The sequence below is a fragment of the Macrotis lagotis genome, chromosome 5 (genome assembly GCF_037893015.1).
Source record: "Macrotis lagotis isolate mMagLag1 chromosome 5, bilby.v1.9.chrom.fasta, whole genome shotgun sequence".
Lineage (NCBI taxonomy): Eukaryota > Metazoa > Chordata > Mammalia > Peramelemorphia > Peramelidae > Macrotis > Macrotis lagotis.
The window spans coordinates 270,761,765-270,789,511 of NC_133662.1; the positions used below are offsets into that span (position 1 = coordinate 270,761,765).

A 27,747-nucleotide genomic window follows, 5' to 3' on the forward strand; every position below is an offset into this window, starting at 1 on the left:
AACTTGAATGATCTTTGAAATACAGTCCTCTACCAACAGCCACAGCAATACTCCTAAAGGTCACTGAGTGTGCTCTTTAAGGGTGGCAGTTCTGGCATGTTTCCATGGTGGAGTATTCCTTCTCCAAAAAAGAATCCAAGGCACCACAAAAGATCAATCTGAATCTGTGGTAGGTCCCGATTACAGCACTCAACTGACAGAACTAGTAAAGTGGCAGGTTGGGGGTGGGGTCAGAGGGAATCTGACTTCAGTTGGTTCTGGGCAGAGGCCAAACCAGCCCACTGGCAATGGAAGCACCATCACTGCTACCACCTAATGAAACCATCTCCAAATGGTTGTTTGTCCCACCCCTGCATCAGCATCTTCCATGGGAGCCCTGAATTGGGGACCTCGCTGGCCCTCTGGTCCAGTCCATGGCTGAATAAAGACCCCCCCCTTTGGACTGGACAAGTTTTCAGCTACTTTGTAGAGCTCTCCATGATGGGAAGCCCATTCTACTTTGCATGCCTCGCTGCCGGTTTTCCCTAGCATTGTCCATATTCTTCCAGACTGCCCCTCATCCCTGGATTGCCCCACTTCCTCATCTCTCCATCTTAGAACCCCCCCCACTTCATTCAAAGCTCAGTTCATGGGCTGACTCCTACAGAGGGCATCAGAAAGGGCCTCTCCAGTGGTCAGCTTCTGACTCCAATGACCAGGTTAAGATGGGGGATTTTGCCCTCTCCCTCCTCCCAAAATAGAAGCTCCCTGGGGTGGGGGGGGTTATTTTTCATTTTGCCAGTTCCTGGTGCATGGCAGTTTAACGAATGCTGTTGGATTGGACTGACCTGGGATTGAATCTGGAGATGCCCCTTCACTGCTTCTGCTTCAGACCCTGAGGCCAAAACAAAACGAATCCCCTCCCCAAGCCCATCGTACACCCACCATCTACAAGAAGAACTTTATTAATGAAATGGAACCAAATGCAATCAGCCGCTTGTCTAGAGCTTCCCTGGCCTCTGCTCAGGGCCTCTCCATCACTGCCCAAGGCCAGTTCTTTGGGTAGCAGAGGCCGGTGCCACCCTGTGCCACTCTGCCACCCCAAGACGGTTCCCCAGGATCCCACCCATGCCCAAGCCCAGGGCTCCCCAAGATGCCCAGACCAACCAGACTGGCTTGGCCAAGCCAGCAGGAGGGGTTTGTAGGAGCGTGGTGTGAGCACCACCTGGTGGGAGCCCGGGGAACACGCCCCCTTTCTACAGGAGGGCCCGGGTCTCCTGGGCACCTCAAGCGAGCAGCCTAAGGCTTGCTCTCTCTGCTTTGGCTTTCTTGTGCCGAGCATCCCTGAAGCAGAGCACACCTGCCCAAGTCACCTGCCATGTGGACCCAAAGAGGCCCTGCTCACAAAGAGGCCCACATTCCCTGCAGGGACCTGGGTGGGGTGGAGGGCTTGTAAGCCCAGACTTGGATGGGGGATGACATTTCCAGGGCTGCCAGTGCCAGAGAACCGGGGAGGCAGGGGAGTTGTCTCCTCCAGGCCCCGAGGCAAACCCTCCCTGGACTCTGGAGACTAGGGGCTGCCTCTTGATTTTCTCTAGGTCTTCACACTTAGGGTGTCTGGCAAACAGTAGGTGCTTAATAAATGTTAACTGCTTCCAGACCCAGTGCTCTTCATACTGTGGGACCCTTTGGAGACTTGGCTTCATCTGTTCCAGACAGCAATGAGGGAATTCCAGGCTTGCTCAGTGTTTATCCGAGGCTGGCCCCTCTGCTGCTCCCCCAGATTGAGCCAGGGTGGGGCCCATTGGCCTGGAAAACAGCCCTGGTTGGCAGGAAGAGCTTTGTAGGGCTGGGGGCAGGTGGGGGGCATTGGGCGTGAAAAGCTTTGCCTTGTCGGGATTTTCTTTTCTTGCATTTTCATTTGGGCCCCATTCTTAAGCGGATGCCCTGCTGTGGGTGCCACCTTGGTGAGAGCTGATGAACAGGGCAACCTCGACCCAATCCGGCTAGGTGGCAGCAGGTGGCCTTCAGGGGTGCTTCTTGATAGAGAAGGGGCTGATGGGAGAATGGCCTGGCAGGCCGTGCTAGCCACTGGCGGGGTGCACTCTGGAGTCTAATGGTGGGACCACCCTGACCACCTCGTCACCTTTGCTTGGCCTCAGTCTCGCCCTCTGTTGACCTGATGGGTTTGAACTCAGCACCAGCTCCAAATATAGGATCCTGTGTGATGAGAACCCGGGCTGAGAGGGTTGGGGTGGGGGGCGCTGGATGCTGACAAGGATCCTGCAGAAATAGGACTGGCCAACCTGGGTGAATGAGGAGAAGGGAGGCGGGACCCGGGGCATCCCTCCAGGAGGGGAGGAGGACTGCTGAAGCAGCAGGGCAGATAGCGCCCCAATCTGCCATGCTCCATCCACTTGAGGCAGATCGGGAGTCTCCACTGGCCTCTCGTGTGCCCTGGGCATGAAGCCAGGCAGCCCGCAGGCTACAAGAAGCGGTCACTAAGACACCACAGTAAAATTGCAGTGGATTACAAAAAGAAAGATGGGGGGCACCTCCCAGCCCCTCCCCAGTCATCCTCTTCCAGGGTCGTGGCAGGGTTTCCTGGCAGCTCCCGTGCACGGCCTTGGCCCCAGGAGGCCTCACTTCTGGCCTGCACAGGCGACCAGAAGGATGGCCTTGAGAGCAGAGGAAGAGAGGAAGGCTCTCCAGGTTGGCCACGCAGCCTTTTCCCGGAATTCGGCTGCCAGCATTGTGCCCTTGGGCACAAACCAAAGCCGGGTAGGCAGCTTCCAGGAAAGGCACATCTTTCTGGGTGATGGTTTTGTCGGAAGGTTTTGTACCAGCTGTACGGGGTGGGGGGCTGGGGGGAAGAAGTCACCCCCTCCTCCCCATTCTCGCCAAGCCTGGGGGACAAGCAGAGCCTCCCAGAATGACTCCCTACCCCACCCCTCACCTCTCCTCGGACCCCTCCCCCAAAAACCTATTCTTGGGATCATAGGGCCAACTTCATGGATGACCCTCTGGGAAACCCATGAAGACTTCCCCAGAAGCCTTGGCTGCCCAGCTCTAGGCTTTTCTATTTTGGGGTCCCACAGCTCTTCACTGGGGCTCCATGGCCTTTGTTTTCTACCAATCTGATCACTGCACACTACAACAGTAACTTGTCTCCTTTGTGGATTTACAACCATTCTCCTCAGAAGGGGCTCCTGGCTGTAGAGAGTCCAAAAGGGTGGGAGGCCCAGAAACTGTAACTCCCCTGGAAAAGGCAGAGAAGGAGCCCCCACTGTCCCCAGCCAGGGCCTGGCTTTACCTGGAAGCTTCTGAAGGGCATGACCCCTGGGAAGTGGGTATGATGGAGGGGGGACCAGTGTGCAAGCTATAGCAGAAGCTGGAGGGGTCAAAGGAGAGAAAATGGCATCTGTATGGAAGGTGCCCATGCTGTTCTGGGGTGAGGCTCCTGGCAAGGCTGTGCCCATGGTGGACCGGAGGCAGGGCTGAGTCGAGAAAGCTGCATGGAGGGTAATGAGCCCAGAAATCAGGTAGTTACCCCAATGAGGAGCCCCCCAGAGACCAGAAATGGAACAGTAGGGGAGAGGGAGGGGGCTGGGCTGGGGGCATATGCCAGGAAGCCTCCAGGGCACTGCTACCATCCTCATGACACATGAGCTGGCAGTGACAGAGCCCCAGGTGGAGCAGCTCTGGAGGGAGCCTTGTTCATGGAAACCCTCAGGGACCCAAGCCTGACTGTCTCCATCACACCATGCCCATGGGCAGGGCCAACACAAGGAAGAGTTCATTGGAGGCATCCTTCAGAGCCCGGCGCCATGAGCAGCCCGTGAGTGCCCAGGCAAGGCCTTCTGCCATTTTCCCTATTTAAATACTTCATGCTTTCTGAGAAAGTGGACTTCTCCTTCTTTGTTCCTGGCTTGGAAATGGGTCCCTTCATCCACCACCCCCCCTTGGGCGTTGTCTCTGCCTTAAAGTATAAGTTCCTCAAGGGCAGCAGCTCATCCTCTTTTTGCTTAGAACTCAGGTTTAGTCTAAGGCTGGAAGCCACTGAGGGCTTCATTAACACCCCCATCCAGCTCCCATACACCTGGGTACTGCCCTCTGGGCTCAAGCAGCTGGCAAGATCCCTGGCACTAGGTCTGGTGCCCCAGGACCTGGTGACCTTGGACAAGATCCACCCATCTCCTTGCACCTCAACCCCATCTGTAAAAGGAGGAAAGTTGGATTGCAGAGTGGCCGACATCCCTTCTGTCTCTGCACAATGGGTAGAGTTCAAATCCTGCCTCAGCCCCTGACTAGCTCCAGGTCCCTCCCTCACCAAGGTATTCAGTGCTCCCAGCCTCAGTTTCCTCATCTGTAAAATGTTTTAACAGGGTTATTATGAAGATCACATGAGACAACACATGTCCTTAGCAAACCCAAAGTACACATCATCATCATCATCCTCCTCCTCCTCCTCCTCATCCTCATCATTCTAAATCTGAGAGAATGCCTCTTACAAGTCAGCTCTTCCAACACCCAAAGAGCTTTATTAAACTCCTGCCCTCCCCCACCAGCTGAGTGTTTTCTCCTCTGGTCCCTGGGCCCATCCCACCCCACCTTCTCTCCAGGACCCTCCTGAGCCTGGCATCCACTCCTTAGCATGCCCTTCCTCCAACAAGTCTCCCCCAGAACTGAGCCCAAGCCTCCAGATGGGTCCAACCAGGGCCAGATACTCAAAGCCCCCTGAGCTTTGGCCCCTGGCCCAGGGTAGGTTTCCATAGTTCCAAGACGGCAAATGGGGAACATACCCTGGGTTCCCGGTCAAATGTAAGCACAGCAGGAAGTCATTGGCTTTTCCTCCTTCCAAATTGCGTCAGAAGCCCTCTCCCCACAGACGATGGGCAGGTGGCTCTGAGAGACACATGTTTGGCCAGGGATAACAAGCCCTGGGCTTCCAGCTGAGGGCAGGGGCCAGGAGGCTTCGGCTGGCACTGCCTAGGACACCTAGGCTTACCTGGGATGGCCTCCCAGCTGGGTCATCACCTCTCCATAATGCTCAGCAGATCTTTCCATGGTGCTTTCTGGGGTGGTCTCAGACCCTTGGAGCTCCTGGGCTTCAGAGGCCTCTCATTCCTGGAGACCTACCCCTCCTCCTCATTCCTGCTTCAGGGTGCTCATCAATTAATGCCACACCTATTTTCTGGATGTTCCCATGCTGCAGGCTTGGACCCTTCTGTGTCCTGATTCCCCCATCAACCCCTAGTGTCCATTTGCCTGAGACATCAGAAAATTGTGGCTGGAGGGAGCCCAGAGGCCATCATCTGATAGGGGCTCATCTAGAAGACCCCCTTGGGCAGTCCACTCCACTTGGGGTCTGCACTTCCCACTGGGGAGACTTTCTTGACTTCAAGCCTAAATCACCTTTTACATGACTTTTCCCTATTCCTCCTGGTCCCACTCCCCCAGGGACAAGCATAAAGATCAATCCCACCCATAACAGATGGACCTCCAGACATTCCCAGTTTCTTCAAATAAAGGACAGCTTCCAATGGCCAGGAGCTGGCCTCAGGGTCTGGTGCCCCCCTTAGAAACCTAAGGCCTTCAACAGCCTCTGGAGCTCTGAGAGGAGGATGAGGAGGGCCTGGGGCAGCTGGCCAGGCCATGTCTGAGGGCAGCCTCTCCCCAGAGCCCAGCTGACCCCCTCCTGCTCTTCCCATCTCCCCCAAGTTCCAGCGGTGAATGGCAGACAGGCAAAGGAGGCCCCTTTTCTTTCCTGCTCCAGTCCCTCACTTCTCTCTCAAATCATGTCTTCTCTAGTTTTTGCATCACCCAGAACCTAATGGGCAGAACTCTTGGGGCATGAGCTTGGGACCTTGACAAAAGCTGGGTTGACTGAGTGTCCTCCCTTTCTGAATGTAGACTGTTCTTGGGAACCACAAGATGAAGATGATGGTCAATCTTCTACTGTGGATAGGAGTGAGCAAACCACCCCCTTGGCCAAATCTAGCCCAGCCCAGCCCAGGCTGGGGGACCTGGGAATGGGTTTTAGGTTTTACAATAGAGTAGCATTTTGAGTCAACAAAATATTCTGACTTCATGAGCTGTAAACAGACCAAAGGCCCTAGTTTGCCAGCTCAGCTTAGGATCATCATCAGAAAATACCGATAAAAATAACTGACGTTGAGTGAAGCGAGCAGAACCAGGAGCACATTGCAACATTGCAACAGCAATATTGGGTGATGAGCAACTAAGATGGACACGGCTCCTCTCAGTGATCCAGGGATGATGGACAATTCTGAGGGACCGGCTTGGACAATGCCATTCACACCCAGTGAGGAATCCATGGAGTCTGAATGCAGAGGAAAGCAGACTACTTTCATTTTTAAAACTTTACATTCTTTCTTTCTCATGGGTTTTTTCCTCCCTTTAATTCTGATTCTTCTTTCACAATATGACTAATAGAGAAATGTTAAAGATGATTGTGTGTGTACAAAATATATCAGATTACTCACTGCCATGGGAAGGGGGGACGAAAGAGAGGGAGGTAGAAAAATGTGGAAGTCAAAAGCTTACAGAAAGGTGAATGTGGAAAACTATCTTTGCATAGGATTGACAAATTAAAATAACATTAAGAATAATTGCTGCTTTTATAGTATTTTTAGGTTTGCACTTTCCATGAATCATCTCACTTGAATTTAGTAATAACGAACCCCATGAACTCGGTGCTGTTATTCTTCCCATTTCCCAAAGGAAGCCACCTGAGGCCCAAGGAGAGGGGCTTGTCCAGTATCACCTAGCCACCACATAGCGTCAGAGGTGCGTGGAACTGGCCTCCATAACGCCCACTTCAGGTGCAGAGTTCTCACCATTTTATCATTGCCTCTCCCAAAGAGTGAACAAGGGCAGCCCACATGAATGAGGAGCAACCAACCCAAGTGGAGAGGAGAGCGCTGCTCCCCCAATGGTGGAGAGAAGCTCCAACTCCAAGTCACCAAGGACAAGGGTGGTCCGTCTAAAACCACTTGTCACTCCGTCCTGTTGAGGAGGTCCTCTGAGGATAAAGGATGGACTGTCAAATGGGTGTGAGGATAACCACATTGGATAGTTAATGCCGACTGAAATGCTAGTTTTTTCAGTCCTTTCCTTCTCAAAAACTCCACCTTCCTGTTCAGGACTTACACTGAGTTCTCAGAGCAGCTGCCCGGGATGGGGAAGGGTCCTCTGGGGCCAGTGAGGGAGCTCAGGGAAGAGCTGGTGGTCTTCAGTCATCTGAAGGGGAATCACTGGGGAACATCTGGGCCCAGTGAGCAAAGGCAGGCATGATGGCAGAGGGTAGGCATCTCAAAGATGCCAATTTTGACTGATATATGAAATTCAAAGCAGTGAGAATTCTGCATGCTTGGCATCTCCAAGTGCTCGCTGGATAGCCAGGGACACCAGGAAGGAGATTGTTTCTCAGGCACCAAATGGTCTCTTTTCAGCTCGGAGGTTCTAGGAGGTTCTAGGCCTTGGTCTCCAGCTTGTATTGTTTTTATTTTTTATTTTTGCAAGGCAATGGGGTTAAGTGGCTTGCCCAAGGCCACACAGCTAGGTAATTATTAAGTGTCTGAGGTCAGATTTGAACCCAGGTACTCCTGACTCTAAGGCCGGTGCTCTATCCACTGTGCCACCTAGCCGCCCCTCCGGCTTATATTCTAAGCAGGCTTCTGGAGTGGCATTGCCAGGAAAGCAGAGCCATGACAAGGAAGAGACTGGGGGGAAATTCACCTGTCGTTGCCCATTTCCACTCCCTTTCCACGGGAGTCTACTCATGAAAGTAAACAATCCCCACCCCACCAGATACATGTGGATGGGAATGCTCCTGCCAACCGGGAGCTTTCAGCTCCTTCAAACCATTTCTGTCTGGGTTAAAAACTCCATTAGAATGGATTTATTCCTTCTGCTCAGGAACTCAGAGCTGAGCCGCCGGATCTGGCCCGACCAAATGCATCCGAGCTCTCCCAGACTAACCACAGAATGCTGGGAGTGGAGAATGATTAATTCATGTTGGGAAGCCGCTTTGAACACGAAAGCCCTAAGCAGCGCCTCCCTGCCTTGGTGCCGGAGCCTCCTCACTCTGTGGAAGGTGGTCGAGGTCGCCTATCTCTCAAGAAGCTTTGCCTTTCCCACCACATGGTTGGGGTCATTCTGCTTTGGCCATGAGTCACATGCAACACATTTCTCAATTATGCTTCATCTTCATGTTTCATATCATGCTAGGAGGAAGCCTCAGAAGTCACAGAGCATCTAAGCTCACACCTCATTTTTTAAGACAAAAGACCCTTCCAAGAGAAGAAGGGCCTGGGGGCAGCTGGGTGGCACAGTGAATAGAGTGCTGGAGTCAGGAGGACCTGAGTTCAAATCCAACTCCCTTCTGAAGAGCATTCCTTAAAAAGAGTGCGATGGGGAAATCAGGCCAGAGCTTGAGGGGTGGATACTTCCCTCCAGACTCTGCTCCACTGGGGCAACCAAGAAAAATGGAAGTATAGCCAAAAAAGTGTAAATTGAGGTCTCACTCCCTTCCCCCACACCTTTACTGAGACCAGATCTTTCTTCAAACGGCTGCCCGGGTGTCAGGAGCACCTTGATGGGTCCATCCATTGGCTGTTTGCTCCCTCAATCTTCAGTTTGACAGCATGTGAAGGAAGAACTCTTATTTCTAACTCACCTAAGCTCCCTCTGTGAGAAAAAGCAGCCCTACTCAAGATGTGTCAGGTCCCCAAATGGTGTGTTGTGCGCCACCCCCACCCCCAGCCCTCACCACACAAATTCATTATTTTCAAGAAACCAAAATCACAGGAGCTAATGAAGTTTCCTTCAGGCCACCAGATTTTTTAACCAAGGGATTTGTTCCACATTCTATATTAGAAGGGGAAAGCATTCCATTTCCAAGCTCGTCAGGGATCTTGTAGGTAGCAGCTAACAGCTAGCTCTGGGCAGGACAGATGGACAAAGGATGCCTCTCCATACTCATGGAATCAGTCTTGTGGTTTTTACCAAACACCCCTCTAGCCCTCTGAATGCATCCATCCTGGTCTTGAGTATTGTGAGCAAAGTAACGAGAGGGCCAATAATGTCTTTTCTGATGAACATTTAAAATGTCCACAGAGGCATCATCTGACACCTTTCCACAGAGAGCAGCCAAGACAGGACTTCCTAGACACTCAGCCATCAAGCTGCTCAAACCAAGGGGGTGAAGCATATTTCACTGAGCAGAAAGCGAGCCCTGAGGTATTTTTAAATGTGATTTTTACACTGTCTTCATTCAACAGAGCTGTTTTTATGAAGTTAGGAAATCACAAATTCTAAGAATTCTATGCAATACAGAAAGCTATTTTGGAAAGTTATATTGGAGGGAAAATCTGAATTTTTATCAAGACAGATTCACTACTGGGGCGGCTAGGTGGCACAGTGAATAGAGCACCGGCCTTGCAGTCAGGAGTACCTGGGTTCAAATCCAGCCTCAGACACTTAATCATTACCTAGCTGTGTGGCCTTGGGCAAGTCACTTAACCCCATTGCCTTGAAAAATCTAAAAAACAATAAAACAGATTCACTACCCAGTTACTTCTTTTTCTGTCCTAGGGTGTGCCCACAGCAAATTGGACTGGACTTACAGGAAATAGGACATGGCCACCTTTGACCTGTCATCCCAACTGGGCTCCTGGAAAAGCGGCAGTCATTGGGCCCACTTGGCTCCAGAATGGATGCTGTCCACAGGCCATCACACTCTTCACGAAGAAGCTGGCAAGTTGAATCTCATGAGACGTCCGGTTCTATGGCCACAGAGACACATACTAGCCACGCTTTACTGATGTGGCTCCAGCAGGTTCCATTGAACAAATCTCATAGAGTGGACACCAGGGCTAAGCCATACTTTAAATATACCTTCCTAAAACTGTGTGCTGTTTGATATTTTCAAGTCATCCCTTGAAACTACTCAGGTAGGGGACAGATTATTTCGAAGATGTACTTGCTCTCTAAATCTAAAAGGAAGGGCATCTGAGAAACAATGATCCTGTTGTCCGGGTCAGGGGGGAAGCAGGGAGGCATCTGTAGTCTAGCGTTCAGGTTGCGGCAGGCCATTGTTTTCCTGAGGGGAGGCAGCCTTGGAGCTATTATTTCATCAGGTTATGAACTTACAGGCAAGAGACTCCTCCACAGGTGAAGCATCTAACTGTCCTCGACCTCCCATCTTCGAGCTCCTTTGGGCCCTGAGAGGCAGCAGCTTCCTAGGGTCCCAGCTGGCATGGGTCAGAGAAGCCTGAAGGCCGCATCATCCTGACTCCAAGACATTCTAATGGGTCACATTTGCCACTGTGATTTTTGTAGAGATTTTAAAAACTTGGAAAAGTATTTATTTCAAATGTTTTTTTGTTCTCACATAAAAATATTTTTATTGAATTGAATCCTCTTCATTACATGCCAAAGAAACAGAGAATGAAAATGTAGGAGATCCCTCCTACTACATTCAAAAGCAAGACAGCAGAACTACCTGGAGAGCAGTTTTAACACTCAACACCTGGCAGCCAAGACGGGAATGCAAGCTTGGGCTGCATGTAGAAAGACAAGGGATGATGGCATTCAAGAATGTATTCAGAGGAAGGCAGTCAGGGTGGGGTAAGGACTCCAGGTTAGGCTATTGAAGGAAGTGAGGATATTTCATCTGGAGAAGACTGGGGTAAGGGTGACATCAAGTATTTGAAGGAATGACCCCCCTGAAAAGAGATCTTATTCTGCATGGCCCCCCAAGAGCAGCACAAGGAGAAATGGGGGCAGCATCAGGTTTGATGTCAGAAACACTTCCCACTCAGCACTTCCCAAAATGGAATGGACTGCCTCCAAAGACAGTCACCCAAGCTTTCTGGTGGTCTTCTTGCAGTGAGGTTTCTTTTGGGGTGTGGACTGGTCTCAGTGGCCCTTCCCACTGTGATTCTACTGCAGTATTTCAATTGGAAGAAAAAAACATGAAACATTTTTTCCTGTCTTTATGTCTCTGCCCAACAACCCTGTAAAAGAAAACACTGGAAAATGAAACAGTGCAATTCCAAATTCATGTTCCCTCTCGAGGTAGCCTCCAGCATATAGGCTTGGACACAAATCCCCGTGAAAAACCAATGTTTACAATGGCTGGCAATTATTCAGACCTGAAGCTACAAGAAGAGGGTTGATGCGGTGGGTGGGCTCTGGATCTCACCCAAGTCATCCTGACCACACAGTCCATCGTTTCCCTGACCTGCTGGTGAACAGAACTAGAGCCTAGTCAAAGTTGAAGAGAGTGAGGGCCCTGCAGAGGAGGAGGCAGCCTCCACCAGGCACACCCTGAAGTTAATTAAAGAGATTTTTCTTTCTTTTTCCTCTGCTCATAATGGATTTGTGTGGGGGAAGCCAAAGCCCAAATGGAGGTGCTTGGAACCAAAGGCCCTGCACGACTGGCCCGATGCCCAGCAGTACTTTCATTTAATTATTAAAGTGCTCAGTTCCTTGTTGGAAATACAAAATTACAACCACTTAAATATGGTCTGTGACTCAAAAATGGCCAGGAAGCTGCATTTTCGCCTCTTGTAAGCAAAAATGGAAATGGAGGTCATCCTGCAGCCTTCTCAGGCCTGTTCTCAAATTTCCTAAAGAATCCCCCTCTGGACAAGCCTAAAGCCAGCCCTGCCCAAGTTTCTGTGAACATCCCAGAACAGGAGGAAGAGGTCGGGCCTAATGAATTCATAAACTGGGGTCTCATCTGGCCCAAATGACCACTTTCTTCTTGTATTTTACTTCTTCAAGCCTCTGAGCTTGTAAACACCCATCAGAGGAGAAATTAGGAGAATGGCTGATGATGGCTTTCAGGTAGGCTTCAACCAAAATGTCTATTAAGACAAAAGCATTGCTGGGTCAATCTGGGGCCATTTTCCTTCCCTCTTTCAGTCTGTTCTGTTCTCCTTGGTTTTTGTTTGATGCAGCAGTGAGACTGTTTGAATGCAGGGCAGGACCCCAATGCTCAGAGTCAGACACACCCACCATCCAGGGACAAGAGCACTCACACGCACTTCAGGGAGTTTCACAGAAAAGATTTTATTTCTTGGAAGTCTGAGGAAGCAAAATACAGACTTCTGTAGGGGTCAAGGCCAGTGGAAGAAAGGTGCTTACCAACCAGTTTTAGGAAATTCTATTTTTTTAAATTCCTTTAACTGACATGTCTAGGGATCATAGAAGGCAGCGCTCATCTCCATGGTCCTGATAGAAGCCACAAGGCCGTTCTCTTCTTCCAGCTCATAACTGGAGACTCATTTCCTTGGTGACTGGTTAGGGCCTGTAACTGCTCCATTAGCTCCTTCCAAGGGGGAAAGGTTTCATTTCAGCCAAATCCACTTGTCCCCCACCTCTGCATTATAGCCTGGACTATATTTGTGACCTTTCAGCTAAAAAGAAAAAACAAACATCAGGAATTATTATTATTATTATTATCAAGAATTATTTCACAAAGGAACATGACTACTGTCTCAGTCCAACTTCATCCAGATGACCAAAACTCTCCCTAGTCAAATTCTGATGTCAGAGGAAGTAAGGAGGGGCTGATAAACAGAAGGAAGCATCTTCTACTGAGGGCTAATTTTCTATATTCCTATATATGACCTGAGGAAAATGACATAATCAATGTTGGAGGGAAGATAAGCATACCACTATTAATGCACCATAAAGTGGTTCAACCATAATAAAAATCATTTGGAATTAAGAGAGAAATATTAACCAACCTTCTGACCCAAAGATCCCACCACAAATGGATATTTTTCCCAAAGGTGTCAGAAAAAGAGAAAGTAGTACCACTGATGTCAAAATGTCAGGTCAGCACTTTTTTGCAAAACCAAAAATGCAGGAGATAAACCAAATGTCCATCAAGGAGGAAATGGCAGGTGGAAGCAGGATCCAACAATACAACTAGATTAAAAATAATGAATGCCAGAAATTCAGATAATCCTAGTTAGAGGTGACTGAGCTAGTGCAGAGTGAAGTAAACAGAACCTAAAGCAGTTACACAATGCTGTAAATGAAAGAACAGGAAAGCAAAACCTAATCCTGGTGCAATGGCAAGGACCACTCTTGGCTCTGCAGAAAGGTTAAGTAAATGACCTCTTGCTTCCTTGGAGAGGTGGGGGGCTTTGATGTAGAATGGCGTGTATACTGTCAGGGATGACCGATGCTTTGATTACACTGTTTTACTTTGCTACGAGAAGGTTCATAAGGGGAGTGGTCCAGGGGGCTCTATCTGGAAGACATCAGTCAGTCAAACTGAGAACCCAAGGCATCCTTACAGGACAGTGACAAATAGCACTGGATGAGAACTCAAGCCTGAGCCAATTTGTCTTGAGAACCAAAAGCTCAGTCTTGTTTCTTGGCCAACTGCTGAGCTATCTGGAGCTGTCATGAAATACGGGAAAGGGGAAGTCGTTGCTTCTAGAGGCCCTCAGCACCATCTTGGCTGCTTGCCAACTGCAGGCCCCACAAGTGAAAGACTGCACAAAGTCCTAAAAACCACACTGAAACAGGTTCTTGGAGTTGAAGGGGCCTCAGTGACTTGCATCGACTCAACCCGTCTTGCCAGAGGATAACTGGTTCAATTCCACTCAGTAAGTGATGTGCTCAGCAGCATATCAGTACAGGAGTCCTGCCCTCATGCAGCTTTACTGGGAGAGAAGATGCCCACAACAGAAAATGATGGGATGGAGATCTAGGGCCAGAAAAGGTGGAAAAGAGAGCAGTATAGCCATGTGTGAGGGCGAGCAGGGAAGGTTTCCAAGCATGGCTTCAGGGAGGCCGCCTGAACAAGAGGGAAGAGCCACCAGAGGAGGAGGCAAGGTTCATGGTCATGAGTGGTAGGCTCAGAGACTTTCTGCTGAAGTATCGGGGGGGCAGCCCCTCAAAATGGAGAAGTAATCCCTGGATGACATCAGGCCGCTCCTCTAGGAGGGCAGCAACATTCTCCACAAGCTCCGGGCAGCCTCAGGGGACCCACAGCTGTTTCCATGTCAGATGACTGGCATTAGCTGCTTTCTTTTCTGTGACCCCCCCCTTCCCCCCCACCAGAACGAGGTAAGGCACTCATCTGGGCCCTTCTCCATTTTGAGCTCTGTGGTGTCCAAATGATGGGGAAAGATGCTGCAACACTAATCCCTGCCAGCCACTCTTGACAAACTGGGAGTCATCCCTTCTTTCCTGTCAGCAACCCAGTGCAGGACCTTATTGCCTCACCCCTACATCAGTCTGCAAATCTCGCCCAGTTTCTCTGTCCTCTTCTAGCACCAGACTTATGTTCTTCAAGTTCTAAATGGATCACTCTCTCATTCAAAAAATTTTTCAGTGACTTCTTGTTGCCTAAATGATTTAGTTTGACTTTCCTAGACCCTAACAATGTGACCCTAATTCACCTTGACCAGCTGGCCTTTCACCTCACCAAACCTTCATGCTGGTCAGTGTGGACACCTGACTAACCCAAATATATACTTCCTGCTCTCCAACCTCTGTCCAATCCCCTCTAGTGGAATGTCCCCTTTCCTACTTCACCTAATACTAACCTGCTCTCCTAATGTCATCCATCACAGGCTATCCCTCCCCCACTCTGTATTTCTTTCATATTTCATCGGCACTAGCCATGTGACTGGCCTCCTTACCATATCTGGCCCATGTTTTGCAGATACCAGACTGCAGGAGAAGGGCACACTTGGGAGAGGCACTGGCTCTCATGCCCCAAAGCCCCAGGGTGAGTAGACAGGGGCATTCTGGATACCAATACATCACAAAGAGGGATGAAAACTAGGGCCGGTCACTTATAACAATTTAACAAGAACGATTAGTAATGATTCACCAGTCACTGGGAAGGACCAACAGAGCACTGTGCAATGGAAAGAGATTTGAACCTGAGTTCAAATCTCAGTGGCAGCACCTACTCCCAAGGTAACCATAGGCAGTTGAGGCAGCCTCTGGGGAGTCAGACTAGACTAGACTAGCTGAGGTCCCTCCCAGCTTTAATGGTCTTGGCCCTGGGGATGAGAGAAAGGACAGAACAAAGGACAGCATGGTTAAGGATGCCCTAAGGCTACCAGCCCTAAGGGAACAAGAGATAACATTCACTATTATCTTAGTTATCAGTGATTGCTGAAAGCATCCAAGGTTTTCTCCCTAAGACTCACCCCACTGGTCAGTAATGGGACCTGTTGCCCTGAGCTGCCAGCAGTTTCCCCAACTCGATCCTCCTTTCTCATCCATCCCTGGCCAGCCCCATCAGGTCCTAAGATCTGAGTCCCCTGTCAGCAGTATGGCTGCCCTATTCATGATGAAGAGGGACCATGCAAAGACATGGTGCTGGCGACACTAGCGCGGCTTCTAGGTGAGCTATTCCCAGCTCTCTCCAACTCTCAGGCACAAGACCAACCCTGAGTAGGGTTTCCATGCCTGGATGCCCTTGGCTTCTTCTTCTCATCATGCTTTCCTGGCTCCTGGCCTGTGGAGGGCAGAGGGCTTGAGTCTGGCATCGTGACAGAAGAAGCCTTGCTCCTTCATGCTAGAGAAGGGTCTGCCATGGGTCACTCAGCAGGCAACCAACACCCAAAAACAAAGACACGGCTGTGGCTGCCATTTTCTAAGAAATACTTCCATCTTGCCCTGTTCCTCTTCTCACTGCAAACATACACTCTTTCGAGTTTGTATTCAAGTTAGAATCAGCAGTTTTCAAATGCCTGCTGTCTTCTGGACACAAGCGTTGGGGAAACAAAGAAAAAACAAAAATGCTCCTTGATCTCAAGGGGCTCACAAATGGGGGTGGGGGTGGGGAGACAGGGCCATAACTCAGAGCTGATAAGAAAGTATGGAGAATAAGTCAAACCCAGGGAGATGGTGCCCTGAGGACAAGGGGTCAGTCTGCAGAGACAGAGCCTCAAAAGAAAATCCTGACTGTGGCCTCTCTGGTGAAGACAAAAGCAATCACTGAGTACGGCACGGTCTGTTTTGCTGCCTTGTAAAATTCTAATTAACAACTAATTTCCTTAAAATCTTTCACTCTCCTCTGCTGCTTCATCGCGGCTCCAGCTCCTGCAGTTGCTGATTCAAGCATTGACTTCATTCATAATTTAGGATGTTTTCATGGGCTCTTTTCTCATCCACAATTGAGCCACACCTGCATGTGGCCAACTCTGGGGGGGCTCCCCCATGCAGAGGTTCTTATCGAGTCCCCTTGTCCATTCTATACTCCCGCACTGGCTCCCTTGCAGACAGGATCCCTGTACCCATTTCACGAGTTTCACGAGCAGGCCTGGGTTATTGCACACCAACCAGGCTGTGCCAGGGGCCCTTTGGATCATTTGTCATTCATTCTTTTTTTTTGTTTGTTTCTTTTTTTGGAAGGCAGTGGGGTTGAGTGACTTGCCCAGTCATACAGCTAGGTAATTTTTAAATGTCTGAGGCCACATTTGAACTCAAGTCCTCCTGACTTCAGGGTCAGTGCTCTATCCACTGCCCCACCTAGCTGCCCCCATTCATTCTTACAAAACTGGGCTCTGGGATGTGTACCTCACATTCTCACTGAGAAAATCTCTGCAATGAGAGGAGGAGGTTTGCAGCAGTGAGAGTTGTAATCACCGAATGTTTGGTGCCATTTCCCCTGCCCTATTATTATCCACATGCAAAACTCTTCTAATTCCATAGGCTGTCCCACCAGTGACAAAGCATTTTGTTTTTCCATAGCGGATGAGCTATGGAGTTTTTAGCTCTGTGGTATTCCAAGGCTAGACACACTTAGGATAAGGCCATTGGGAGAACCTCATCATTAACAAGGACCTTATATGATGCTGGCAAACATCTCTGATTTACTTACAGCTCCCTTTGTCACATCAATCATCAGTTTCCTTTATAGAAAGGTCATGATTAACTGTTCAAGTTCTACAGGTTGGTTGAAGCCAGAGCTCAGAAGAATGAAGATGCTAAGATGAGGAACTAGGACACAGACCCCTGAGCTGAGGCTGCCAGAGGGGCAATGGGATGGGAAGGGGGTCAAAGGTCATGTGATTTGCTGTCCCCAATATTGGGTACAGCCTGTCTTACCCCCACCTCCAACTCTGCCTCCTCCCATCCTCTGCCATCTAGACACTCAATAGCCACAGTTACCTTTCAAGCAGGAGATCAACCAAGGGTCACAGCTACCCTTAAGCCACCCTGCTGCCCTATCATCCCAGTGATTTTGTTCTTATGGGTGGGAGACAACTGTGGGAAAAAACCTTCAAGGTTACTCAGCTCTTTCTCAAATACTTTAAACCAATAAACCAGAAAAATGGTGAGATCTAATATTCTCTGTATCCTAGTAAGTTTTCTGAGAACAACCCTGTGGACCAAGCTGGCTAGACCTTCTTCATGTTTTCATCAAGGACATCCTTGAAGAAGTTCAGATGGTTCTCCTAAGACTTTATGGCAAAAGAAAGGGGGCATGAGGTCAAAAGCTGCTCTCTCCTCATCTATAGTCTTTTTTGCTAATCAAGTGCCATCTGGGTTCATTTCTCTTATTTGGAACTGTTGGACATTTCTGAGCATCCACCACTCAGTACCATTAAGCCTCAATCACGGAGGCACAGATGGTTTGCTGCAAGTCTACATCGGTCAGGTATAGGTCCAGAATGCTGTGTCACCCCAGAACATCTCCTAGTCTCTGCTCAGTTCTGGGGCCCACCCAGAACATCACCCGATAAACCGTGAAGTATTCAAGGATGGTGAGGGACCTCATGTTTGGCTGGAGACTTGGGGTGGGCTGGAGGAGGAAGGGACAGCTGTTGCTAAGTACCTGAAGAGATGTCCTGGAAAAGATCTAAGAGACTCATTCTGCTGAACCCCAGATTGAAGTTCAATGAAAAGGAATGACTTTCTAAAGCTAAGTGAGATCCCAAAGGAGAAGGGGCTGTTGTGAAAAGGACTGAGCTCTCATTTATAGATTTTTCAAGTAAAGGCTGGATGACCACTGCTGGGAAGGCTGTGATGTGCTTACCCTGAGGTGCTTAGTAGCCTGGCCTGGAGGTGTCAAACAAGGATTGAGCTTTATACCCGAGTAAAATGACAAAAATACAGAGAACACAAAGAACACTAGTCTGTCCATTTCTAGGCCAGCATGCCGTCCACAGCAGTGTTACCCCAAAACATCTCATATTCTTTGGTATGGCTTAGTGGCTGACCCCTATTTTTATTGTTGTTGGACACCACTGCACCAAAACCCTGAGATTTCCTTCCAATTCAAAGCTGTGACTTTGAGGGTAAATTTAGTGTCTGAACTTTGCATAACCAACCGCAGGGACAAAGTGACGTCAATTCAACTCAACCAGTACTAATGAAAGTCCTCTGCTCACCCTCCTGGGGACCCCAAAACAAACAAGAAGAACAGATTCTGCAGGAGCAAACACTCCTCTTGAATAGGGGCTAAGCAAATGCTTTTCCCACATGTGACTTCTCCAGGTTCCAGTAACAGGTCCTGGTTAAGAACCACAGCTCTGGCAGGTCCTGGCCAGGTCGAGCCTATGGCTGGGCAGCAAACAGATCATTTTCATCTCTGCCACAAAACTAGGAAAACATTCTCTAGCCCAGGGCCTCATCCCACAGCCTGGAGCCCCTAAGCAGCTTAGTTCACCTAGATGAGCTTTAAGGGGCTTTTAATTGAAAGGTATCACTGAAGACTTCCAACTGGAGGCTAGAGCAGTCAGGGAGGAGGCAAAGCAGGCTTTGTCTTTCCCATGATCACTTCAAAGAGAACTTCCCTTCCAGACCCAAGTCACACTCATCACCCTCAGGCAGCACCATCTTGAACCTGCAATTCTATGGAAAGGTTCCAGGGTCTGTCACGAGGAAGACATTGAAGTCTCAAGCTCCTCCGTACTCAGCAAACAAAGATTAAGGAGATATGAACCAGGCCCATAAGAAACACATTGAAAAGAGGAAAACAATCATTATTTTAATTCAGATGATTGTTACAAATTCTACAGTGGACAAGAATTCTTTTAAAGAAATAAAGGAGGGGCAGCTAGGTGGCGTAGTGGATAAAGCACCGGCCTTGGAGTCAGGAGCACCTGGGTTCAAATCCGGCCTCAGACACTTAATAATGACCTAGCTGTCTGGCCTTGGGCAAGCCACTTAACCCCATTTGCCTTGCAAAAAAAAAAAAGAAAGAAAGAAAGAAAGAAAGAAAGAAAGAAAGAAAGAAAGAAAGAAAGAAAGAAAGAAAGAAAGAAAGAAAGAAAGAAAGAAAGAAAGAAAGAAAGAAAGAAAGGAAGGAAGAAGGAAGGAAGGAAGGAAGGAAGGAAGGAGGGGTAGCTAGGTGGTGCAGTGGATGGAAACCAGCTCTGGGGAGTCCGGAGACCTTGAGTTCAAATCCTTGCAAAAACAACAAAAAAAAGCCATCTTCACAGCCAATAAAAGGGTAGGAAAGGCAGTATTGGGGCATAATCTCCAAAATGACCCAGGGAAATAGGTTCAGATCCACAGTAATACTAAGTTGATGCTCCAACCACTGATGCCAAATTGCTCAGGTCTATGAAGACTACAACATTTTCCAGAACTAACACCCCCAAAAGATGTCATATTCATCAGAGGATTGGAAGGTTAAGGCAGAAAAATCAAAAGATAACTGGAAGAAAAGAAGAGTTTGGCTGGCCTTTGGACTGCAAAACGAAGCAAAACAAGAGACGAATAGCTTTGTCTGGTTACAGCAAAACTTCCCAACCCCCCCCCCCCCAAAAGCATCTCCACACATGGACACCACCAGAGGGTCAGTAAAGAAACCAGACTGATTCCATACTTTGCAGTGCATGCAATTGGAGAGTGAGCATTAAGAAGTCAAAAACCCCTTCACAAAGCAGTTCTTGGGAGAAACAACTGGGAGGCAAAGGAAGAGGGAGGTCAGAACGCACCCATGAGCAGGAGGCTGATGGCTCCTCAGGGGACACGGGGCAGTCTGTGACCAGGAAAATGTGAAATGACCTGGAAAGGGAGGTCAGAGCCCACCCCAGAGGCAGCATGAAGCCGCGGGAGTGCCAAGGTCAGGCCGAGGGACCCAAGAAGCTCCTCTGCCCAGGTTTGGAGGTAGGTGGCACAGGGAAAGGGCTGTGCCTTCCTGTTCCCTTTTCCAAGTCTAGTCTCCTTATGTACACAGACTGTCTCATAAAGATCACCTGGCCAATCCCAACTTTGCAATGACTGATGTTTTCTTGACTCCATTTTTTAGCAACAAGAATTCCAGTCTACTCACGAGGATCAGAGTAGAGTGGCTCAACAAGAAAGAATGCTGTTAGGCACCTGGAACTCTATGCAAAAGAAAGGAGTTTGGAGTCTACCAGGCCAAGAGAACACACCTGGAAGGCTTACCTGGCCAATCAAAGCCATTTCATGGTTCTAAAGGTCCACAACCAGGTGGATGGCAAGATCCAACAGTCTGGGCCATGCTGGAAGACCAAGACTTGGTGATTCTCTTCAGGTGATCCTTCAGAGCTCTCCAGCCTGGGCTGTCTCCAACAGGGAGACTGCTGGACTAAGGAAAACTGCTCACCACCATCCTCTCCCCTTTTCTAATTCCTCCAAGGTCATTTCTAACTTGGTGGTTTCAATGGCTGCTTATAAACAGGGGAGAGCTTTCCCACCTTTGGTGGGTTTGCCCATTGAGCTTCAATGTTCTGGAGATGGTCTTGGTCTCACAAGATTTCTTTCATTCCACCCCCCACCCCACCCCACACTGTTCCTCCATGTTTGATGAATAGTATCACTCACAACTTTCCATATGCTCCCACCACTGCTCTACTCCTCTCCAAACCTCTACACTTACCAAGGACATCAAACCTCTGTGACTTAAGAGAGTTTTCTAGCTTCCTTTGGCCTCCTCCTGGGGGGAACTGGTTTCCATCAATTAAAATCCCATCCAGATAATCATATTTCAAGCCCATACAAGTGATCTGAATAGAGAAAAGTTATGAAATCCCTCAGGGCCCTACACCAACACATTTCCAAACACATTACCAATATGCATTGTTGTTGAATACCTCCAACATCCATAACCTTAGGAAAAGTCTATTCTTTAATCTACTTCCAGTTTTTTTAGAACTAGCAGCCTGTTTAATATGTCAGAGTGAAATCACCTACCGTCATCTTCTTTTCATTTTTAATTCTCTCGCGCAATTTCTGACTGATTTGGGTCTTTGCTTTACATAGGCTGGTGGCCTGGTCTACATCAATAATAACTGCTTTGGAACTACTTCCCAAATCCAGGCAGGCATTTCCGATCGGGGATGTCATTAAGTGCTCACAAAATTCAGTTCCTCTCAACTCTTCTTGATTCAATTCAAGCAGGTCCATAGACTGGTGTCAAGAAGCTTCTGTTCTACTGGAATTGAATAGTTTCTCTAAGTATTCCTGATATTAGAGGCTTCCCTTTAGTCTATAAGCCTTTGTCCTCTTCTGTGTTTTAATTCAGGCTTTATCTTCCAATATATTACTTGTGGTCCTCCCCTCCCTTTGAACAAGTTGCACTGAAGCAACAGAATATTAAAGTATATTTTTGATTTAATCAGAAGGAACTGATGAGTTCTTTATGGTAATTCTTTGTTCCTTCATCCTCGGCAACAGATACTATTCCATATGCTACAATCTTTTTTCGTGTTTTTAGGGCTTTTGGGCTGGTTTTGTCACAAGTACCCCCTGAAATGATACTCCTTTTTGCATCTCCATATTACATCCTAATGCTCTCTCTCATCCCATAGTCCTTAAGGTGTCAAAGTCCTTCCCACTCACAGCGAGGTTCTCATCACATTTCACTCTGATTATTGCAGAACTCCTAAATGGTTCCCCTGCCTCAAGTCTCTTCCCATTCTTGTTCATCCTATACCACACCTAATTAATTTTCCCTAGGCATAGATCTGACCATGGGACCCTTTACACAACTCCTAGTGAGGCTTCCTATTGTCTCGGGAGTCCAATGTCAACTCCCCTGATTACATTTTAAAGTCCAACACTAACATTCCACGATCAATGAACAATGGTCAAAGTGGTGGCTTCCCAGTGGCTATCCTTCGTGCTTGCCATGACATCTCCTTACTCTAACCCCAGAAAGCCCTGACCTTCTTGAAGGTGCAGTTCGAGCACCAACTCAAACATGGAACTTTTCCTGATACTTCCTCACTCACTACACACACCCACATAACTGCTGGCTCCCGTACAAGGAAAATGAATGTTGTACTGCATTATTTTATCTAATAACCAACATTCTCTGTGATTCTTCCTTTTCCACATTTTGATAGCCCCAACTTGTGAAGGGTGTGATGGAATAAGGCCCTTCTCTTCTAGGCCATCCTCAGGGATGTTTCCTGTGTCCTTGCTTTTCCTAATCTAAGTTAGGGGTGGCCAAAGAGAATCTGATGAAACAAGCTCACGTTTCCCTAGCCAAGAGCGCTAGAGGCAGCTGGGTCTTATAACGGAACCAGCATTCCTAAAGTGTCAGAGAGAGGGGTAATCAGCTACATTTGAAGGCCAGCCCAGGTTCTCTAGCTTCAGATTAATCCTGGTTCCTGCCCTCCCCTCCAAGGAGGAGAAGCTGAGAACTCTAAGCATATCTCCTTACTAAAATGTCCACCAAGCTGGACTGTCTGGCCTTTATCCAGGGAGGTCCAAATGATGAAGTGTCAGGGCACTGGGAAGGAAGATGAGTCCTCACTTGACACAAATGAAAACAGGCCTATTTATAAACTATTACAGCCCTAGGAGAATTGTCTTGGTTACCTACTTGCTAAATTTCATTCAGAACTATGAGAAGGTGAGATCACAGAGCCCAGCAGATGTTCATGGACTTGTGAATTGTTCGCAGTTGTCTTCATTGCTTCTTTTGATGCCCATTTCCTCCAAATTTCTGCCACTATAAAAGTCAACCCAATCTTAACCTTAAGATACACCGACTTTTAGCAGAGATTTTAAAACAAAAATTTACTTGGAGATTTGACATGAATAGTGTGGAGTAAAACCAAGCGAACTTTAAAAGATAAAAATGAAATAGCTAAAAATTATTTTTCCACCAATATAAACTTCACACTAAAATGAATATATCTTTTCTTAGCTGTCCTATTCAGTGTCCTAAGTGTTAGAAGATGAAATCACTCCTCTAAGCTAGGAAAGATAGAAAGAGAACAAGGCAGTCCCCAGATCCTGCCCTGATAAATGGCTGCAATATTCTGAGCCATCTCAGAGTCTTTTAAATTGCCTGAGTGCAAAACCTGCAGGCCAGAGGTTCATAAATACCCAAGGGAATCAGAAAAGAAATGCAGCAACTTTTCAGCTTGTTAACCTCTGCTCTCTCTCCCCCCAAAGGTTTGTTTCTTAAAACTGTTTAGCCACTTAGGATTTTTATTTTATCTAAAGAAAAGACAAAGAGCTTCAGATAGAAATCCAGTGGTAAATTTCCACTCTTCATCCTCCCCTAAACCTACAGATGGATGAAAAACAAGTAAAATCCCGACTCTCTTCCATTCCTGTCTCACCTCACAGAAAATGGGGAATTCACTATGATCAAATGGAACGTAATATTTAATAGGAAAATTTGCATTTTAGTATACATTAAAGGTCAGTTCTCTTGTTATGAATACTTTTGTATGGTCATAAAAAGGAGCCATATTTGTTTTTAATCTGGAATGAAAGGACTCATCACCTGGCAACATTTTTTCATGATTTTAGTTAAGGTTATATTCCAAAGCTTTTCTTGTTTGTTCCAAGTCTGACTATCTTTATTAGGATGCTTTTTGTAAAGCCAAGAACAGACAGTACTATGTATTAAAGCTGTCAAACAGCTCCATTAAAAAAAAATGGGATGGGAGACCTTGATACTGGAAATGAAAACAACTTGAGATAGTAAAGAAATAAAAATAGCAGGCGAGAGAAAACAGAAGATACTGTTTCCATAGCAACTGTCTTGGACACAATCAGCTACATGAAGGGAGCACCACATCTTAATAGCATTTTGCCTCCTAATGCTTGGAAAAGACTGACTCTAAAGTGGAAACCAATTTATGGTTTAATTATCTGCCTTAAAGGATGGGCAGCACCATCTTCAGCGCAACCCCACCCTGCTGGTGAAAAGGGGCTGGGCTCCTCCCCCCAACCCCTAGTCAGCCTTGATAGGAAAGCTCCAGGCTGCTCCCTGCTCACAGGACATGGCCTAGGCGGCCAGGAGGGGCTCAGCCTTGAGCTGAATGAGTCCAGTCAAAGTGTCTAACTTTGGTGATGACTCCTGCCAGCCTAATAGTGAGGCTGAAGAAGGGAACAGGGATGAACTCTGAAGGCAGTCAGGGTTTGAGGAAGGAGAGTTGGGGGATAAGCAAGCATAGGGGTGGTGCTGAGGTGAGGGATGACCAGACAATCAGCCTTGCCCAGGGTCACCCGATCAGCGTGTCTGAGGCCCTCCAGACTCCAGGTCTGGCGCTCTGAGCACCACAGCACCCCCAGCTGCTCCCTCTGTCATTACTGCTCATCTAGATGGACCCCACCACCTCCTAACTGGCCTCTCTCTGTCCCAAGTGTCTCACCACTGCAGTCCACTTTCCTTATCATTCCCCTGACTACAAAGTGGGAAGCCCATACCAGACAAGAGATCCATTTGAAGAGAGCCAAACACCCCAAAGCTCTTGCCCAGTTCTATGACCACTTGAAGGAGGTATCAGTACTTGGCCTGGCCCTGGGGGTTTTCACATTTTCAACAAATTCCCCGGGCAGTAGGTTGGAGACCTAGAGAAGGCCGCCTTGGGCTGCCTGGGGAGGGGAAGCAGAACCTGGTTCACTGCGCCTTGGAAAGGAAGGGTTCCTCCATCTGCCACTCCAAGCTGGCCTGAGGACTTAAGGTCACTCTCCCCACAGCCACATCCCAGAGTCCCTCGCTTCCTTCAAAGCTCAGTTTTGCCTAAAGGCCCACGAGCACTTGGAGGGCAGGACTGCCTTCCTCTTTTTTCCCCTGACAAAGAGTAATAAGAGCAAATAAAAGAAGGCCAAGAGGCCAGTGGACTGAATGTTGGAACCAGCCTAGGAGTGGGCCTTGGGGAGTTGCCTTCAAGGACTGGATGTCAAGGAAGAGGGAACTGACCTGTTCTGCAGGACCCTAGGGAAGAACTGCCAAGAGGAAGCACTGAAACAATACTAGTGTACGAGGTTTCCAGTTTCCAGACAAGGCTAGCTGACCACTTGTGGCCTGGGGAGGTCCCAGAGGGTCTCATGAATAGTGCCAGGGTGGAGGGGCCAGGCCCAACAGAAGAAACCTCCTTCCTCTTCCATGGGCTGGCCCTTTAGCCACATGACAACACTCCTAGATCCCCACAGCTTCTGTTCCCCAGGCCTATCAAAGTCCTTCCTAGAAGGGGGTTCCCAGTGCTCGGTCTGTGGTCTCACCTCCCTCCACCCAAACACTAGCCCCTCTCAAGGTCATCTAGGACAAGAGCAACTTGGTAGGCCGCCACAGCATATGGTGACTCATAGTGAACGTCGTGTCCAAAAACAAACAGCAAACTCCATCTCGGCTCTTTTGTCCTCACAATTTGCTGCTTAGCCTCATTTTCACATTACGTACTTCAGAAGGTGAACGTCCCATGCTCAGAATCCTCCTAATTCTGGGCTTAAAACAGATGACAACTATTCCTTATCTTTCTTTTGTGCCAAAGCTCCATTCTTTGCCTTGAGGGAACAGGAAGCCTTTGTTCTGACCCTGCTCAAGTGCCACAGAATTAGAACAATCTATGGTTTAGTGATTTTTGAACTAGAACTACTTACGAACTAGAGCCACAAGTAGGGAGGAGAAACAGAGTCTACGTGCATCGATCTATTAAATGTGGGGATAGATGGCATGTTAACTGTCATGCTGTGCACATACATGCCTATCAACCTCGCCATGCCACACACATCTTCATGCCTGGGTTAAGGATTAAAATTGAAATGGATGTGTGTAACGCATACCCATACACACATAGACACACACACACATTCACCCGCCTTGTCTCTCCCTAGTTTAGGTTTAAAATCTCTAATAGTTTTATTTCTATATCTAGAGAGAAAGACAGTCAGACAAAGCAGAGAAATAAACCTAGATCCGTGTCCTAAATGAACAGTTACATAAATCTGAAATAAAGCAATGGCAAATAGGATAAAACAACACATTAGAAAGATTATACATCATGACAAGGTTAAGTTTATACCAACAAGGCAAAGTTGCTTTACTACAGGCAAAACTATAAATATAAATCATGCTGATAACAATAAAAACAAAAACACAGTAAGTTTCTGATAAAATCTAATACTTGTTTCTGTTGAGAAGTCAGATGGAATTCTAATAAGACCAGGGGTAAAACAAAGATGCTATTATCACTATTACATGTGAACCCAGGACTAAAAAGGGATCTATAGAAATCAAGGGAAGGAGCCTATCTAATGAAGTAACAGAATTACTGCTTTTTACAAAAGATATGACAATTTCTCTAAAAGGCAACTAAAAAATTAACTGAAATAATCAGTTCATTCAGTAAAGCTGCAAGATAGAAGACATCCACCAAAGACATCAGAATAATTCCATGTTATCAAAAAAACTTACAGGAAGAAAAATAGAAATTCCGTTCAAAATAACTACAGAATGTATAAAATATTTGGGAAGCTACCTACCAAAACATATCCAAATAGCTATATGAATCCATCTTTTTTCTGGAAAAAATAACATTAACTGGAGAAATATTATTTGCTCAAAGACATGAGTTGATAAAATAAAAATTACAACTATCTAAATTCATTTGTTTTTTCAGGGTTATACCAAACTACTATGGAATTGTTTTTTAAAGTTAAAAAAATAAAATTCCTATGAATTTTTTAAAAAAAGGTCAGGAAATAGAAGGAAAATAATAAACAAATGAAGTAGGAAAAACAAAGACAGCAGTTAAAGATCTCAAACTTTGATCATCCCAACAATTGGTTCTGGTTAAAAAGAGATTAAAAGCTCATTGGAAGAAACTGTGTACATAACCTCCAGAAACAAACAAAAGCATCAGCATCTGACAAAAACTGCTAGAAAACATACTATCTGGCAGAAATGAGATCTAGACCAACATTTCACACTGGATACCAAGGAAAAACTCTAAATGGATTCAAGAACTTAGAAATGAAACTGGAAGAGTCAGGAAGAAATGACTTCTCGGTAATGAACAAGGCAGATTTCAACACACAGCAAAGGATAGAAAGGATCCCATAAGATAAAATAGACAATTTCCATTATATGACACAAAAATGTGCACAAAATTGAATTTAAAATTAGAAGAGAATTAGCTGAGAAAAAAATCCTTCCAATCATTTTTCCTGATAAAGGTTATTATATCCAGGATAACTAAGGACCAGATTCAAACGAATGACTAAAAGCATTCTCCAATAGACAAATGACCAAAGGAATGGAACAGGAAGTTCTCAAAGGAAGAAATCCAAGTTATCAAGAGTCATTAAAAAATGCCCCAAATCGCTAATAACCAGAAAAAGGCAAATTAAAGCAGCTCTGAGGTTTTTTATCTTACACTCATCAGATTGGCAAAGATCACAAAAGAGAAAAATGACAAATGTTGGAGGGGTTATGGGAAAAACAGATACTTTAATATAATGTTGATGGAGCTACAAACTGGTCCAGACATTCTAAAAAGCAATTTAGAACAATTTCTTAAAAATTTACTG

The 27,747-nt window shown here is 47.2% G+C and overlaps 1 protein-coding gene across 1 annotated transcript in view; it reads right to left on the reverse strand.

The window, feature by feature from the left end:
- Nucleotides 1–12,065: 12,065 nt before the first annotated feature.
- NDUFA10 (NADH:ubiquinone oxidoreductase subunit A10) overlaps nucleotides 12,066–27,747 on the reverse strand; it is a 38,632-nt gene continuing 22,950 nt past the window's right edge. The window contains exon 10 of the mRNA XM_074189843.1: nucleotides 12,066–12,428. Coding sequence (XP_074045944.1) covers nucleotides 12,360–12,428 — 69 coding nt within the window. The 3' untranslated portion in view covers nucleotides 12,066–12,359. The remainder of the gene's footprint in view (nucleotides 12,429–27,747) is intronic.